The sequence below is a fragment of the Opisthorchis viverrini genome, assembly GCF_000715545.1.
Source record: "Opisthorchis viverrini unplaced genomic scaffold opera_v5_19, whole genome shotgun sequence".
Classification (NCBI taxonomy): domain Eukaryota; kingdom Metazoa; phylum Platyhelminthes; class Trematoda; order Opisthorchiida; family Opisthorchiidae; genus Opisthorchis; species Opisthorchis viverrini.
Genome location: NW_008751675.1, coordinates 2,243,176 through 2,260,856, shown reverse-complemented (window position 1 = coordinate 2,260,856; position 17,681 = coordinate 2,243,176). Strand labels below are relative to the sequence as shown.

General features: G+C 45.4%; 1 protein-coding gene across 1 annotated transcript in view; it reads right to left on the bottom strand.

Annotated features, from left to right (window-relative positions):
- T265_01775 (hypothetical protein) overlaps positions 1-17,681 on the bottom strand; it is a gene marked incomplete at both ends in the record, with an annotated part of 55,826 nt that overhangs the window by 22,906 nt on the left and 15,239 nt on the right. Inside the window, 6 exons of the mRNA XM_009165865.1 lie at positions 2,224-2,305; positions 4,000-4,138; positions 5,212-5,285; positions 7,210-7,334; positions 13,055-13,224; positions 14,294-14,653. Coding sequence (XP_009164129.1) covers positions 2,224-2,305; positions 4,000-4,138; positions 5,212-5,285; positions 7,210-7,334; positions 13,055-13,224; positions 14,294-14,653 — 950 coding nt within the window. The remainder of the gene's footprint in view (positions 1-2,223; positions 2,306-3,999; positions 4,139-5,211; positions 5,286-7,209; positions 7,335-13,054; positions 13,225-14,293; positions 14,654-17,681) is intronic.

Here is a 17,681-nt window from a genome sequence, read left to right as displayed (position 1 = left end):
CATGCCCAGCAGCACTGAGAATCTAAAATCTAGGTGGGTGACCACTGCAACCTTTCGTTACACTTGCTGTTCATGGTATGAGGAGATGAAATCACGAGCCAGGCATTATGACTGTTGGAAAGCAAAAGTGGATGTGTGATGGGCACTGAGGAATCTAGGTGCACGTAACACAAACGCAAAGTCATGGCTGGGGACGAACTCGAACAGCTGACCACTGTAATTTGCCTTCCACAAATTTACAACAGAGCCTCTTGACCGGTGGCATCAACATCTGGTCCAATGCGGAATTAACATACGGGTCTCACTAATGTCGGTGAGGGGGTCTCCGCTGCTAATCCATTAGACAGTAGTGGGGCGAGTAAGCTGTAAAGTTCGGGTGCATGAACAAGAGTGTGAACACGCTCACCTGTTCAGGCGAGAAAACTCGGGTGTCCAGCGTGCACTGGTGAAATGTGGAAACACTCGCCTAGCAAGCCAGATGTGCTGAGTCCAAACCCCGGCATGGCCATTGGATATGCACTGGTGATGAGCCCTAATAAGAGTGAAACTCGAGACCTTTTAGTGTGGACTCACCAGAATAAGTGCGCCAGGATGAAAAGAAGACTTTCAAGCGAAAGCTATATGAACCTAAATTAAGGTGCATAAGTGTGACGAAGGGCTAGCGCCCTCGCTATCTTGGACAGTGGAAGTTAAGTCCGGTGTAACAGAGAGGTCAACCAACGGTTCGAATCCATCCCCACGTTCATGCTCCATGTAGTTGCGCCTCTACTTTCGACACTCAAAATTCTGCGGTCATCAAAAACGCTCTAACCACTGACCCATCCCGGCCCCACTCAAAGCAGAAACTAACGATACAATAACTGACTTCCGCTACTTCACCAGCGCGCATTGGAAATCCTGCAAAAGGGCATACATGGACACACAAACTCACCACAAGATCGAATTTTGTCAAACGCCCGTGAGTTTGTTGACTGATTCAACTTTGCGGTACGCAAATCATACAGGTGTAAGGCATAAGAATCCCTCGGTTTCCGCCATTCTCCACTTATAGTTTTCCGATCCGTACAACAAACAGAACCGGACGAGCTGCAGCCTACAAACGGTTTTCTTAACAGGAACGATGATATTGTGTCAATGCGAACAGAAGCCTGCTAAGGCTTCGTCATCAATCGAGATGATACCGCCAATGTATAATGGTGTAACGGAGAGTCATGGTCCAGCCGTACACCCTGAACTTCTTTACTCGACTAGGCCTACTCACAATGTTCGCTTACAACCATAAAGTTTCTGTCTGTTCACTTTCAATCTGTTATTACCAGCCTACAGGTCAAAAGTAGCGTAGAACTTCCGTCCGACTAGTTCAAGTTCCGAATTTCCCCCAGGATTCACAAAACGCACATCATCGACAAATCACGAATAGGTGTTGTATACATCTCACTTTCTTAAGACAAGAAGTAAAAATCACAACTTCAAATCCCCCCCTACTAGTTACAAGATCCTAGCTTTGGAAAATGTTGATAAGACATTTTTCCCGCAACAGAAAGGCAAAATGTGTGAGATGTCAACCCCGTTTCTCAAACGTTCGGGAAAACATGAATGAATTCAAATTGACAGAGTCGAACTAATTAAATGCAAACCGACCAATGGGACAGATCCAGGACAAATCGATCGATCGAAACAGCGTCGCTCAGATGCCTAAAATGAGTTTAATCAATAATATTACCGGTACCGAATACGTGTCAAATGACTGTTGTCCCAAAAGAAAGGAAAATGTGGATGAAGTAGTGGAATAAACAAGCAAGACAAAAATGGAGAAGCTCAGGAAAGTGTTTCTGTGACGATAACCGACTGAAACCAATAGAATTCAATAAATGAAAGTTGAAGAATAAGATTGAGTGCTGATCGAACATGCGAGAACCACGGTCTCTAGGGCAAGAATGGTGCCAGGTCTCCAGTTTCTGCCAATCGGATATTAAATCAGACCGACTGGCACAAGCTGTTAGAATGAACGCGTCAGGCAGCTACTTAGTGTACCGTTGGTCAGAAAGTGCCGATATAATGAGGAAAGCCATTCGTGGAACTTTGGGAGAACCACAGACTACTCGCATGCCTCATCAGTAGTATCCGCTGGTACCACGAAAGAAACCTATGCACTACAGCACATATCGTTTGGTGAGTGGTTAGCGTGCACAAAACGATATATTCTCGAAAAGATAAACATACTTCCAGAATCGGCTGACGTCATTATCCTGAGCCCAGTCAGAGCTGGGTACCGTGGTCCCTGACTTGTCGACCTCGCTGAGACCTGGATAATGTAGAAATGGTGAACAATTCTGAACACAGGTACGGGGCCTGTGACAACAAGGCGAACCTAATGTGCAAAGAGAGCCCTATAGTATCAATGAGACCCCCATTTGGGGCTTGTAATGTAGTGCCTACTGACGGACTTCCAGATACGGAAAAGAATGTATAGGCTTTATAAAACACGCGGAAGACCATAGATGCTTCGTGGTTAGTGTCCGAAATAGCCGCACACTTCGATCGAGACTTCGAGACTATCATGTCGCACCTGCAAACGCTCAGGCAAAACAGCAGCCAACCAATAATTCAAAGCGAAACAGTGACACAGGTAAGGACAGTAACCAGATCTGAAGAAATGGGCCAAGCGAGCCCATTACGTCTGCTTTGCTGTAGGCTGTAAATTCACTGTCGCAAGCATGAAATGGGTAAACATCACATAAGAGCCTGTTTCGCTTCCCATATAGCGGCTGACTGAATATCTGGGTCCATGTGACATTGGCCTTACTCAGGGAGGTGGACACAGTGGTATCGTCGCTTCAGTCCCACAACGCCTGAAGCTGCCAAGCTTTGCTTAGTTGGATGCATAAACCGAGCTTAATCGTCACCTCAAGTGTCAGGGTGGTAAGTCCTCACTGCATGTACGTAATGCACACAATATCAGACAACCGGGCCACAGGATATGAGCTGAGTGTGACCTTGTAACTTGTCCCGTGTCCGCAATGCATGTATTACGTGCAGGAGCTGAGCTGTCAACTGGATGCACAAACCGTGTACGGCTATGACACATCATTTCACTTTCCAATAATGCGATCTAGATGGATCGAATGATCAGTGACTTTCAACAAATAAATCTTTCTATACGTCATTCAGACAAGTATGCAGTGTAAAGGATGCCCACAGCTTCGGTTGAGCTGATATTCAGAATAGGGGATTGTTTTTTTTTCGGTAAAAGCAACAAGATCGGAGTCAGTCGATAGTGCCAAGAATTGCTTGAGACAAGCCCGTAGGACGTTTGCTCTTGACAAGTTGACAACACTTGCCACTTGTCGCTAAAGATAATACACAACAGAAAAATGATTTCGAAAAACACAGTCATGTGGAACAACCAATGAAATCCCGAAACGCACTGCTTCTGGTGGGAGTCAGCCGATAGTGCCGAGAATTGCTTGAGACAAGCCCGTAGGACGTTTGCTCTTGACAAGTTGACAACACTTGCCACTTGTCGCTAAAAATAATACACAACAGAAAAATGATTTCGAAAAACACAGTCATGTGGAACAACCAATGAAATCCCGAAACGCACTGCTTCTGGTGGGAGAGGAGAACAGCGTATGTATTAGCAATGGATGGTAACAACCATTTGCGGTCTTCCGATTCTCTTTTTAAATCCATGTTTTTTGCTACACAATGGACGTAAAATCACTGTGTACGTTTTGAACACAAAAGGATATCGCTTCCGACCCTACTAGTGTTTATTCTGCGTTCTTGGGGCCAAAATAGTCTAGAAAAGACAAGGAATTTCATCTAACCCAGTAACTCGGTCAGAGCGGTTTATTCGAACCCAAGCAACAGACTTCAGTTTGGTCATCGCAGTCTCATCACACAAGTTGAACGCCACCGTGAGAACTTAACGTGTTACGGGAACTTAGCTCTAACGGCGCTAATGGAAAAAGACCCTCGTATTTGCAAACAACTCACTTCGGTAAACCCGCCACATGGCACCAATAAATTCGTTTAAAAGGCTTGTTCCAATCTTCATGACACCATCACTATAGTCTGGCAACGCGAGAAACATGCGTTTGATTTCGACCAGGCACTCGTCCACACATAGGGCTGTCTGAAACGGTACACAGCAATAGAAACGCCATGAAGAGAAGATCAAAGAAACACCGGGAATCGTTTCCATGGAAGCGAAGAAAGTAGGCTGAGACGGAAGTTAACAGGGAAAACAGCTCCGTGGGCGGTCATGTCAACCTTGGGATTGCTGCACCGTGGTACAACAGACATCGGATCGGTAACTTCGATGCTTTGTTACAACAGACAGGAGGAGGAAGGACACGAGCAAAAATATAATATAATACATTCATTTAGCTGCAGTACTCTTTCATGGCCTAGATGCCACGCCCCGCAGAGAAGACACTAGGAGTGAGATACTGCCAGATTGCTCCAGCCCAGACAGGAGTAGTCGAGGTGCTGAGGTTGGGTTCGAACCAAGGACCGTCCAGTTAGTAAGTTCGCGCCTTAACCGCTGAGCTCAAGGTCAAGGGTAGTTTTTTCACGTGGACCCGAAATTCACAAAATCACTCAAAACAACAACTGGTCAAATTCCAGTGTAAATTTCATTTCGCTAGCCGTACCGAAAAGCGGAAATCGAACGGCCGTTTGATCTTACCTGAGATTGTCAGTACTTAGTATGTGTGGATTCAAACCAGATACCAGTTAAATAACTGGGGGGACTGGCCTGTGATATAAACGGTACTCAGGCAAAAGCCCACAAGAATACTACTGATCAGCCACCACAAATAAAGGATAGAATGTTCGGAGCCTGTGGAACTCGAATCAATAAGGATGAGACAGCCAGACGATGATCCTTGATTTCTATCATAGCCGTGCATAAGTATACAATCGAACTGGTCAGGTTTTCTGGTTGAATTTACTGCATAATTAAATCTCATGGGTTGGTAAACAACGAACTGACGAGGGAAATGTTGATAGCTCAAATTGTGTAGATATCGGGCTCAGTGAACACAATACCAACGCAAGTCAAATCAGTGTAACTGCAAAGCACGCATGCGTTCGTTTACACGCACACGCACACACAAACCAGAGTGGCCAAGTTTAGTGTCCCCGCAGGGTACGGAAATCAGAAGATGGAATGAAGCAGGGATAAATTAGATACAACCAACTCACCATTAGGATGGGACGATTTAAACCGAGTTCACGTTCAACTTGTTGAGAAACCACCGAGTTAAGGGAGTCCGGTGCTACGAAGAAAACGGGAAGAGTGATAATGAAAAACGGTATGAGCGTTGTTTAGCCGATGGTTGTGACGAAAAAATGTCTTGGGTCGATGGCAAGCATCGTCAGTTTCGAATAACATGCTGGTAGGTTGGTGATCCTCAGTAGAAAACGTTTCAATTCAGCGGATTCAGTGAACCACATTGACAACGTACACTGTATCCAAACTACCGTAATTTACTTAAAAAGAGGTAGCTCATCAGACTCAAAATGTAATCGCCCCTAGAAAATAACCCACCGCGGACTGATTGGAATTCAGTAGGTGGATGTAGCAGAATCAGTCGTGTATCTTTCTGATTACCAGTTTCATCTTTCACCGGATCACCAGCGACCGGTGACCACATCTGTGGGTAAGGTGATCAAGAAATGCATTGATTTTTTGAATCATCAATGGAGTTGATAGGACAGCTGATTATACCTGAGTACTCAAGTGCACACTATTGGCTTTTTCACAAATCCGATGGGAGATCCTGCAAAGACAAGCCTGAACCACCGATCGTAATCAACACAAAACGGGTCACTTGCCAGGACTACCCAGGTTGTCTCCTTCAAACCGAAGTCTCCCCAGATTCTCCAAAACGATACAAGAAACTATAAGAATGACTGTTCCAAGATTTTCCAAAGGATTTTTGGAACTAGCAGAAGCTATATNGTCAGCGGACTGATCGAATCGCACTTGAACAGGCACCACGCATACTTCAATTGTACGTAGTCGTCATCATCATCTTGTCACATGGTGACTCGAGTGCCTTTTCAGGTGGGAGTCCATGGAACTTATTGGGTGTTTTGCAGATCACGTATTGTTTGATGGCAGAATATAGGGTGACTTAGGTGTCGATTGTGACTTTAATTTACCTGGATGTGTAAGCAAAATGCCTCTGTTCTTGTTTCTAGGATAGCAGTTCCCGACCGTCTATCAGAAAATCCACCGAAATACTGTCAGTTTTTCCTGTTTACCGTTTAGGCCCATGGCGCCTAATCGATAAAGCTGTGGCGCAGGAAAATTCTCACTGGTGGGGAATACGACGATCTCCATAGTGGATTATTACCATCGGCTCGCAGTCAATACAGAATCGCCTCTTTCGGGAAGGACCGATAGAAGAAAGGGTCCCTGGTGGCAAAGTATCATCGCAATAACGAAGCAGCCTTAGGGCATCATCCATCCGAGCCAACCACTCAAAAAAGAAATTCAAGGACGACTGTAAACAGTTAAACAAAACTAGTGAGAGAGGTCTCAGACAACACTAATAACGCGTGCTGTTCGGTGAGCAAATGCAATCAAGTTAAACTGCTATCAACAGTGACCAACAGAACTTGCATCTACTGACATTGGCGACGGGGATCTATTTAATTAGTGTAAATAAAACCCCAGCACGATAGCATTAGTTCGCAGTCGATGAAACGCAACCTCTGTTGTGACGCTTTACCAGCACATTCCATACAGTCGTTTAGACACAGCTAGGGGCTGCATCCATCTATGCTATCACTGTGAACACAAAAATAACCTACAGATGTTTACCTCGCAGTAGGATAGGGGTCAGTTGGTAGCCGCTTCCAAAGTACGTCAAGATAAACACAACTCAGCCACAAACGTTTGATTACTGACTCACCACTTATCAATCAGATGAAACTAGAGGGCCATATTTATTGCAACCATAAAACCCTGTGAATAACCCTCATCAGAGCTGCAAGTTGATTCTGACTAAGCGACATTGGTTGAAGGTGTGTGGGATGGATCAAACTACTTTTTCTCCTGAGAGGACAACAGGACCGTCCAACAAACGGACGGTAACAATAATTGCTGGAATATATCGCATTGGTTGACGGGGTGACTTGCCTGAGGAACTGAGCTGCAGCAAAAGGCACTATCCCCAGTTTATTATAGCTCACCTGAGAGGCTTCGTTGTAGTTTCCGACGTAATGCACCCAGCGCCCCGGGCAAGAAAGTTGTGTCGATGAAGTTCATGAGGTACATCCGTAGAAGTGAGAGACGCTTGACTGATGTGGGACTGGTGCTGAAAAGAAAAAGGGGGTTAACAAATAATTCAAGTAAATATGAGTGACGAGAACTTGATCTTGAAAGGTAGCGGAAGTTGGTACCATGGCTAACTAAAGAATCGATGAATCCATGTCGTGACTAGGTATGTGGAGGCATTGCCTTATGCAGAGGGACATTTGTTAGAATGACAACTACACATGGGTTTTTGTCTACAGAATTTCCGAAAGGCGAGGGTTTTGACGAATGTCACTGCTCGCTTTGCAAAACAGTATCCGCAGTGGTTTTGGGATAACTAGATAGCGGCAAATCCGGGGTCCAAGCGTGTTCGAGAAAACCTTAGTCAATGTTGAAGTGTAACTCCCTGTGTCTAGTTTGGTCAGCTATTCTTATACTAGTGGCAAACAAAGTAACGATTTCAACTTCGAAATAATCTAACCAGGAGGTCATGCTGCGTGTTTCGTTTGAAAGGTTGACGTTTGCAACACAAGGGCTTCACGCAGAGTCCCTATGCCATGAAAATAAGTTCCGTTTTGAAGTGAAGCCAGTTATGAGTATTATGTTCACTGTTAAATTAACGGAATGCCAGGTTCATGTCACTACGAAAATGTCACCTTAACCCCAAGGCTATCTGACACGAATCTTCACTCGCGTTTCATTCTCCTCGTGTGATGTTTTGCTTCATTTTCACCGAGGACAGAGGTAGATTGTTTTTCTTATTGAATTCACAGCTGAAACCAATGAATGACTGAATGAACTGATTTCACCTGAAGGTGAGATTTGTTTCACTGAAACAACTTTAACGCGCATCGCGAATTGCTTAAATGTAGCATGACCGCATCACTTTAGACGCACAAAGTAACATCGTGAAGCATGAATCGAGACGTGGATGTTACGGACTTTCGAGGGGTTACCAGCTATTAACGCTCCGCCTAATGATGAAAAAAATGAGATAGAAACCGACAGCAAGCAGAACAGCGGGATCATTCAACGTTTGCAGTCGCAACCCGAACAAAGCAACTCTTTTCTGAAGGCAGGCCACCATAGGGAACGAGCTTCCTAGGATGGTGGCCCATCATTACAATACAAAGTGCAAACATCCAGAATAGACATGGGCTTCCACAAATGATCGCTTTGAGAACAACTTCTTTCGTTACTCTTCGACTGAGTTGGTCTCCTGATATAAACACAGCACAACTCATGTAGAATGCGCCTTCTTGATTTTAAACACAGACATCAGTTGTTGCTTCAACATAAGCTGCTTGAGTCACTGGGATCCCCAAACAGCACCTGTTAATGCCAGTCCTTGATCCTTTCTTGCTTTGGTTTCCCTTTTTTCAAAACTCATCTATCGCCATCCCCAATTCATTCATCTTAGTATCAGCGATACCGTAATCCTAAGCAAAAAAAACGAACTACAAAAACACTCAGTATTGTGCACGAAAAAGCTGCCAAGGGAAAGTCAGCTCCCATCTTAGATTTAGCTAGTTGCAGCGTCACGTTGCACGTCTTGCAACTCGAATCTTACTCAACTCTCCAAAAAAGTGTACCCCAAGCAGACTTTGGCCGTCATCATCATCACTAACAGCAATGCAACGGTAATACACACTGGCGCTTAGTTGCCATACAACCACGAGGGAAGAAAGCCGTGGTGAACAGTGAAAAAAGGGAGATAGAAAGACTAAGTGAGAAGAAGCTCTACGTGATCGAAGAAAAAGATTAAGAATACGGTGAATAAAGCTTTGCGCAGCACTAAAGTGGACAAATCTGAGCATTAGGTCGGAGTAAGACGGTTAAGAACCTAACCCGACACAAGCCCAGCGCACCACGGCAGGCAAACTTTGGCTAGACAATCCGACTAGGAAATGACAGCATTTGTGCCACTGCGATCCGTTGTGTACCACGTCTTGCAGGGTTTCCAACTACCGGCAAGCAGACTGTTCAACGACGAAAAAAGAGGTGCACTCGGAATGTATTTAAACTTCAAAGACTACTCGCCGATAAGGTCGACGAAGACTCTGGGCAGCTTCGTATCGGTTTAGCTTCCTTGAGACACATCGGGGAAGGCCTAGGTCCAAAATCCAACTCAACCTTACTTCCCACTCGGACACTTGCTGGTATTCTGACTTGGGAGACTGGGTCTCATGTATCGTCGTAGCATGCAGCATGAAGACTGACTGTTCAGCTTTAACATTCTTTCGATCGATAGCTGCTATGTCACCTAGAGGAAGCACGAGGACTAAGCTACAAGATTGCCCAAACCTAGACAGCAGCAGTCTACACGCCAAAGCTGGATTCCAACCACGGACCTATCGTCGGAGCTATCTTGAGTTCCGTAGACAGGAGATGGCAAATTCGCAGCGAAGTGGCGTGTAAACCAGTAATGAATCAGGTTCACCAGACAAGCAGACAGGGTTCATCAGGTCTAACTACTGTTGTCCTCCATTCAGGACCCTAGCTGGCAAAAATTCATCAAAGAACAGGTGGTGTGAAGAGAAAGTAACTGCATCTAAACAGAGTTCCGTGAGATTTTCGCGCTCCTTGGCGTCGGTCCGTACACACTGTTGAATACGCTGCAGGACATCATAGATCTTATCAATTAGCATATCATCACTTCCTATCCAGTCCACCAAACCAACGCTTGTCTGTTGATTTGGGTTTGTGCTGAGTCAGGTTAGCAATAGTTGCTAGGTCAATCCTGATAAGATGCTCAGGTATAATTGCTTCAACGCTGCTCGAACGCATAGTCACTTCCCAACCCCTTGATCACCCTATGAGAAAATTCGGCCTTTTGCACCATTCCCATATGGCCGATCAGCCGACGAAGTTAACTTCTTTGTTCTCTGCACGCCTATTTAAAACAACGACCTCGTGATGGCTCAGTGATTAACGCACGAACTTACCGACCGGAAGGCCCGTGGTCCGACGAACCCAACCCCTGCATCTCGGCTGCTCCTATCTAGGCTTGAGAAACCTAGCGGTATCTCGGCCTCCGTACTTCCTTCGAGTGGCACCGGAAAGGTACTGCACCTGAATCATTACCATTATTATTATTCCGGTCACCCACAGGCAGGTGTTTTCAAGTCGCTCTTCTTCGACTTTTCCGATCTGACAAATGATGCCTTGACTCCAAATGGTGACCATCAGTGCGTCCTGCTGGTATACGAAGTCCCTTCCCATAGGGCTCAGTTTCCGACACCAGTGCACGAATGCGAACCTACGACGTAGCTGTCTTGATTGTCTAAAGGTGTTTCACTACATCTTACCTGAATTACCTACGTAACGGTGATGCTACTGATGGGGAGGCACGCAAGTAGTATGTTTTGCTCTTGTTAATTCAATTTGCGTCTCTTGAAAAGGGGAGATCTCCTGCGGAATTTGTGGAGTCGCTTTGTAACATTTGCTTGGATTTGAGCGAGAAATGATGGGAGTCAATGAATCTCCAGGAAATTTCAAGAAGACGCGTTCAGGAGAAGATGGATGTCCAGTTTTTGTAAGATGCAAATTAGAGTTTTGCTTCCCTGTCCAATGGTCTGTAACCAGTCAGTTGACATTTCCTAATAAATAACTCCGCAGCGAAGGCCCCCTTCCTTTCATTTGGTGCCGTGACCAGAATGAGGATAAAGATTCCGTGGCCGCAACCCTTTAACGATGGGGATGTTCGGAACTTCCTGGAGGACTTTGGGGAGGTTGCGGAGGCTGCCGGACTGGAGACCGACCGGAGTAAGTTGGCGGCGCTGAAAACCCTCAGGGGCCGAGCGAAGGCGGCCCTGGATACGGCCAGAAGAGGCCCTCAGAAGATGGACTGGGCCGCCGCGAAGGAAGTCCTTGCAGAGGAGTTCGACACACCGGCCGACCGCCAGGAGGCTAAAGGGCGGTTCAAGGCGGCCAGGATGGCACCCGGATCTAACCCGACCGTGTTCTTCGCCGGCCTGCAGCAGTCGTTGGATCGCACTTTACCGGTGCTGGACGGAGTGTCGCGCCACCAGTTGCTGTCGGACCAGTTCGTCGAAGGTGTGCAGCCGGCGCTCGGTGCCCAGTTGCGGTTGGCACGAGCAAATGGCCAGCTGAGTGTGGAGGAACTGAACGCGTCTTCTTGAACTGTCCTGGAGATTCATTGACCCCAATCATTCCTCGCTCAAATCCAAGCAAATGTTACAAAGCGACTCCACAAATTCCGCAACAGATCTCCCCTTTTCAAAAGAGGCAAAGCTAAATTCCACGAACAACACATACTACTCGCATGCCTTCCCGTCAGTAGTACCACCGTTACACCTACACCCTGGTGAATTGCTGCAAGCGCCCAATCTTAGTCACCTCGGAATCTAACAATTGCAGTTACGAATAACATTTTCGCAGTCGTCATTACAATTATAACTATTGTTTAACTTTGTAACTGATTAAGAAATTATCGTTTTTTCGGAAAAGTTTGGGGAATAATCGCTAGCTTTATTGCTGGAAAACGTTTTACTTTTGACACAAAGGTTTCGTCAGGCCAAGTGACTAGGTTACGAGGAAAGAGAACTGATCAGCTAAGTCGAGCCAAATCTCTGTTAGGTGTCGATCAGGGGATTTTGTGTGTTAGGGTGGGTGGCCAACTGTTAGGCCGATGGGGAGACCTATATGGATTTGGGTTCAGCTTAGGACCTAGTTCTTCCGGTTCGGTTCACCTGACGATCCCTCTTGAACGCCGTTTACACTTTTCAAAAGAACGATAGCTATTGTTGTTGTTAGTATTGTTGTAGTCTGAGGTTAGTCACTATCTGAGTGATTGAAGTAAAGTATCCCGACCAAGTCAAAGAATCCATAGGAGGTTGCCTAAAGCTACCGTGTTTTATGATATAACATGATGGGTAGAACAGGACGCCAAGGACCAACATAGGGATCGCAATACTGCCAATAAGATTGGCCAGCTGTAGCACTTTTTCGGTGCCTAAATTCCACGTCACCAGAAAGAGGCACGATGACTGGGATAAAGCCAGATTAACCAAGCCTAGACAGGGGAAGTCGAGAGGCAGAGGTCAGGTTCGAAACACGGACTCTCTGGTCAGTAATTTCGCGCTCTAACTTGCGACGGGGATAGAAAAAATTTCCCAACGCAACCGAAATTACCGGTCAAGAATTTCAGGCTCTATTGTTCGGTTATAGAGTCATCACTTCTGGGTTGACTCTAAAAGGCAGAGTCCTGGAATACAACATCAAGCCGTACTAGCAATACACAGCTGCCATATAAACCGAACCAAAACAAGTTTCCTAAACCGGATAGGAAGAAATGGATAGATTCGAACCAGGGTTCTTCAGTAAGCAGCACGCATAATAAACCCAAGACTAACTCTAGCTAGTTAGGAGCAGACAAGAGACGCATTGACTGCCAACTACAGTGAGATATGCTACCTCGTGTACAGAAAGGCGTTCATCACGGACGGCTCCGAACGGTTAGAACTCGTGCGGGAAATACCAGTTGGAAAGAAAACGCTGGATAATGATGAGCAACACTTCAACATCATCATGGGCCAGAAATTGGTTACCAACATTTGAAAAGAAAATTTCAAGACGTTGGAAAAAGCTTTTAACAATGGACCGCGAGAACTATTGACTGCTGTACACTCCAGAGTTCGTTCTAGCTAGATGATTGATGAAGCGCATTCAATGGTTCTCGGAGAATACCACATACGGACCCCACCGGGAGTGTGAACGCTGTGAGCCCAAAACAATAAACGAAAAGAGGCAGACACTCACTTCTCCGCATGATTTTCCACTATATTCATCTCGTTCTCAGCAGCCGCCACAAACTCCATCACCTGTCTGTACACGCTCGTAATATTGTCATAGGAGGGTCGGCACACCAACGGGTAAGAGGCCTCACTGGCCGACGGGTCGTTCGGTGAGGTACTCACATCTGTTTCGTTCTGAATAATGAACGGGAATGAGGAAAGCAAAATGAAATGACCAAAAATCATTTGAACACTGCACACTAGCCTAATTTAAGACACAAAAAGCGATGAAAGTTGGAATTGAAGGGCTTTCCAACTTTGCTATAATCTCAACCAGGATCTTCGATCAGGACTAGCTTGAGTTGATTTTGATCCATCGGGCTTGTGGAAACGCATGACACACGACATGTGTGTAACTTTTACTATACTGCACGAGTCACCTTTAAAATATAGAATCAGTTGAGATAGGCATGTTCAAGGGGAAACCAGTTCAACTGAAGAGGTATGATAACAGAGAAACAATAACAGTGAAACAGTGATAACATGTGAAATCCCTTCACAAGGAGCGACAACTCTCTCAGAAGAGCTGTCCCCGCTGCTGAGCGGATTACTGTGGCCACTTCGAAGGCCTCTTTTCGTGAAGGGTGGAAGAGAGTCAGAGGCGGTCAATGACTTGGCAGCGAAGTATAAGAGCCATTACCAGCAAACTCAGCTGCGCTGGTCATTGCCGTCTTCCTGGATGGGGACCCTGAGACAGGCCATATCAATGGTTAGAGACATTGTCAGACATGGCCCAGTCGCGCCCTCAATGGCGCTCATGCATCCAAGCTATTGCCTTCAATGCATAGCACCCTGAACAGTCCACTTACAGTGCTGTACTTATGCACTTATTTATCAACTCCTGCCTCCAATGCGCAGCTACCTACCCCACCTCCCCGAATCATCGGTGAACGAAACTGTAGCAGCTACAACCACTGTACGACAAGTACGCAGTTATTACAGCTGACAATGATGATGATGACTTCGAAGGGCAAGGATCGTATACTGCTACGTGTCTAACGGAAACTTGCTGTGGACTCCAAGTGAGTGGCTTCCGTTCAAAATGATATTTCTTTGAGGTGTTTTGTAGCATCAGAATACTAATTAAAATGACATAGACAGCAAGTTCTTCGTCATACGATGTGACTCTCGAAGACCACCATTTCAGTCAAATAATAAATGGGGTGTAACTAGTGATCAAATTCGTCCCACAAGTGGAACTTACGAACAGTCGATGTTCGCGCATATACGAGTTCACACTGAGAAAGTGCGACGTGTTAGAGAAACTGAACAGCTCCACACCGGGCGTCTTCACATCGCCCGCTCCAACAACACCGGAACCGCCGGATGCCGGAGTTCCTGCCACGGAATCAGGCCTGAATGAGGGGGTGGCAATCGAGGCAGCAGATGCCAGATTGAATGGGCCCACACGTCTCCGGCCCATCAGGCTGTTCAAATCCAAGCGACTAATATCCACAGATCCAACTGTCGTCGAAACTGCCGAGGTGGTAGACGTGGTCATTGGATTACCTGCGATCTGATCAGAAGATTGCTGATCCAAGTGTACGGATAGTACAAGTTCGATCTGCGTGAGGAAGGAACACGGATGAACCGGTAGAAAAACAACAATAAAGATGTACACATTTGGTCAAAACATGTAGTACTGCGAACAGTTGTTTCGCTATAGTCGGCGAGTACAATTATAGATCTGAATGAGAACGCGATAAACTGAGACGCGAATAAGAGGCTGGTCATGACTGATCGGAGTTAACGGTGAAGTCTTTGGTAACACAGGGAGGTTTGACCAAGTCCAATAGCGATCAAACGAATGTAATTCGATGGGTAACATGGAAACGATTGAGTGGTACTCGATGAATTGATTGGATGAAATTAAGGAATACCACTGCGTCATTAAAACTTGCAATAGCACAGAGAATAAACTGCTGTTTCAAGACTACTAAGCTACTTCTTTCGCATGAGAACCATATACAACTCCTTAGATGATAAACGAAATTTCCTATTTAAAGGCTGTCTACAAATCGATTTCACCACTAAGGCGGAGATGCCTGGTTGTTGTAGAAAAATAGATATCACTTAATATCTCCAATCCGACTAAGTTGTGTTCATTTCTTCCGGAAAAACTGAAACTATCGAGCGGTTCTGTGTCCAATTTGTGAAAATTCTTCGTCGTCGTGGTAACCTGACACCCCAGACAGATATTCGCAAGGAAGGGAGACAAGCTGAAGTTGAATAGACTGTAAGAATTCACAGTAAAACAGCAAGTCGGGACAATAAAAGTGTGATCGTATGATATCGTGGCGGGGTGGCAATCACATTGCGCTACAATAAAACGGATGAACTTTATCTAAGGCGAATATTTTGGAAAATTATTCCAAAACATCCACATAGTATCACATCATTCATCGTTCAGCTGTAGTACCTTTTCAGGGCCTAGCTACCATACCAACGGAAAGAGGCACGACGGCTGGGATACTGCCAGATTGCCCAAGTCTAGACAGGAGCAATCGAGATGCTGAGGTTGGGTTCGAACCACGTACCCTCCGTGTCGTGGGCTGGCGCCTTAACCACTGAGCTATCTCGAGCTCATAATATCGCAATATCTGCCTGGTAGGCGCAACAAAGGGGACTGAATTGAAAGACGGTTCAATTGCAGTGACATTTTGGTCAGAAGTAGCAATTCTAGAAAGGACAACTCTCTAAGGCAAGCAACGAAAAAAAGGAGATATCAGGAGTCATTCTACTGAGACCACAACTGTCCCCTTAATCCGAGAACGTGGTAAAGCAGGATAAAGGCCCGATAAACCAGGTCACGCGCAATCGGATAAGAATCACCACCGAGCCTTTATTCGTCATTGAAACCTTCAAACTTTTGTTGCCGGGTTTCCGGCAATTAGTTGCAACCGTAATTCCTACAGTACAATGTTACACCACCGCCTTCGTCTGCTCTTTGCACGCGCCGAACTCTCCAGCGTCATGCATAAGAGTGTACATGAGTGCAGCGATAACGAGGAATTTTTGGCCGAAATGAAAGCGAGCTACAAAACAGGGATTGATTGGCTGGGAAAAAGCAATGCCTGCACTCCAATCGAAGCTGAGACTAGAATGTAAAACGGTATAACCGGGTTCCACTGGTCCTATATTTGTTTCCTTGAGTTACTTCGAATATGTGACGAGCTAGAGAGGAAAATATGACCAATATTAGAGCGATATGGGAATTAATTAACAGGATCAGAATGACCGAGAGCTCGAGTGAGCTCATTGGTTTTGCGAGCCTGCAAAAATGTTTCGCAACCATTCAAAGAGCCATTGTCAGTGTGCGATTGGCTGCGTGACCAACAACCAATCAAATGCAATGCCACAAACAGAAGTCAGATAGACAAATCCAGGTCCATGAGGTTCTAATTGTAGATTTGAGCATTATTGATTGTTTACAGCAATCACTTGTGCCACGTTGAGTTACGCGCAAAACCCAAAAAGTCAAATCGTTCAAACGGAGGTTTATCAATAAATACCGTACTATGAATACAACAAGGTAATACTAAAACTGAACAAACCTCAAATCGCAGGACTACGCCAGTTTAGGAAATGCTAATTCCCAACAGGATCCAAAAGTGCATATTGACTCAAGGCAAGGTGGCCACAAGATAGCAAACCCACGTTTGTTTAAACAAAACGTACAGTGAAAATGGTCAAACAGCGGTTTACGGTACACGCACAAAACGCGGAATGACGTTGTACAGAATAAGAATAGAAGAATCAACAGTAACCAGGGAACTGACGGTTTTCGGGAATATCGTACAATGAGACAAACATTTTGGGACAGAAGAGATCTACAAAAATACGACGGAGTTAAACACAGCCGTACGTGATTTCCAACTCAAACTGTATGGATGGACAGCCATTAAAAATCCCCGATTACAGACTGTAAACAGGTTGGCTGTGAAAGATGCTCTCTAGTGGGTGATAATGATGATATTCCCCGCGGGCTTTCCCTCTAGTTGATCTTTCAGACTGTTCAGCTGCTGACTGAATAGTTCCCTGAATTTGGCGATTTCGTTGCAAACGTTGTATCATCAATTGAGGTGATATCATGCGTACTCTGTTGTGAAGGGCAGCGAAATGGTGCGTGGTACCGACGATACCATTTTGTTGGTGACGAAAGGCTTGCAACAAAATCGTCAATATTCTCCTCTAAGGTGTTCAGAAGTTGGTTGCATATGTTGTGTCTTCCCACTTTCCTTGTAGTGGATTCAAGAACTTTTGAGAGGGAAAATAATGGCTTACATTAAAAAACATTCTCCCTATCTGTGCGCACAATATGAACTAAAAAGATCGATCCACCGTTGTCTAGACGTAACACACTACTCATAAGGCTGCGGTCTGGTACAACAACAGAACTGTATATTCCGTTGAAGCGGGACAACATAGACAATAGATCCAGCTGGATCCAGTTGAGTCACCTATTTGGAATCAAATTCGTGTACAAACGAGCGTATTTGTCGAAGATTTAACACTGTTGGAATCCTACAGGGGGAATTTAAGTTTTCCACGTACAGATGTTTCGTCCATCGACAATCGCGGGACAACTGAAT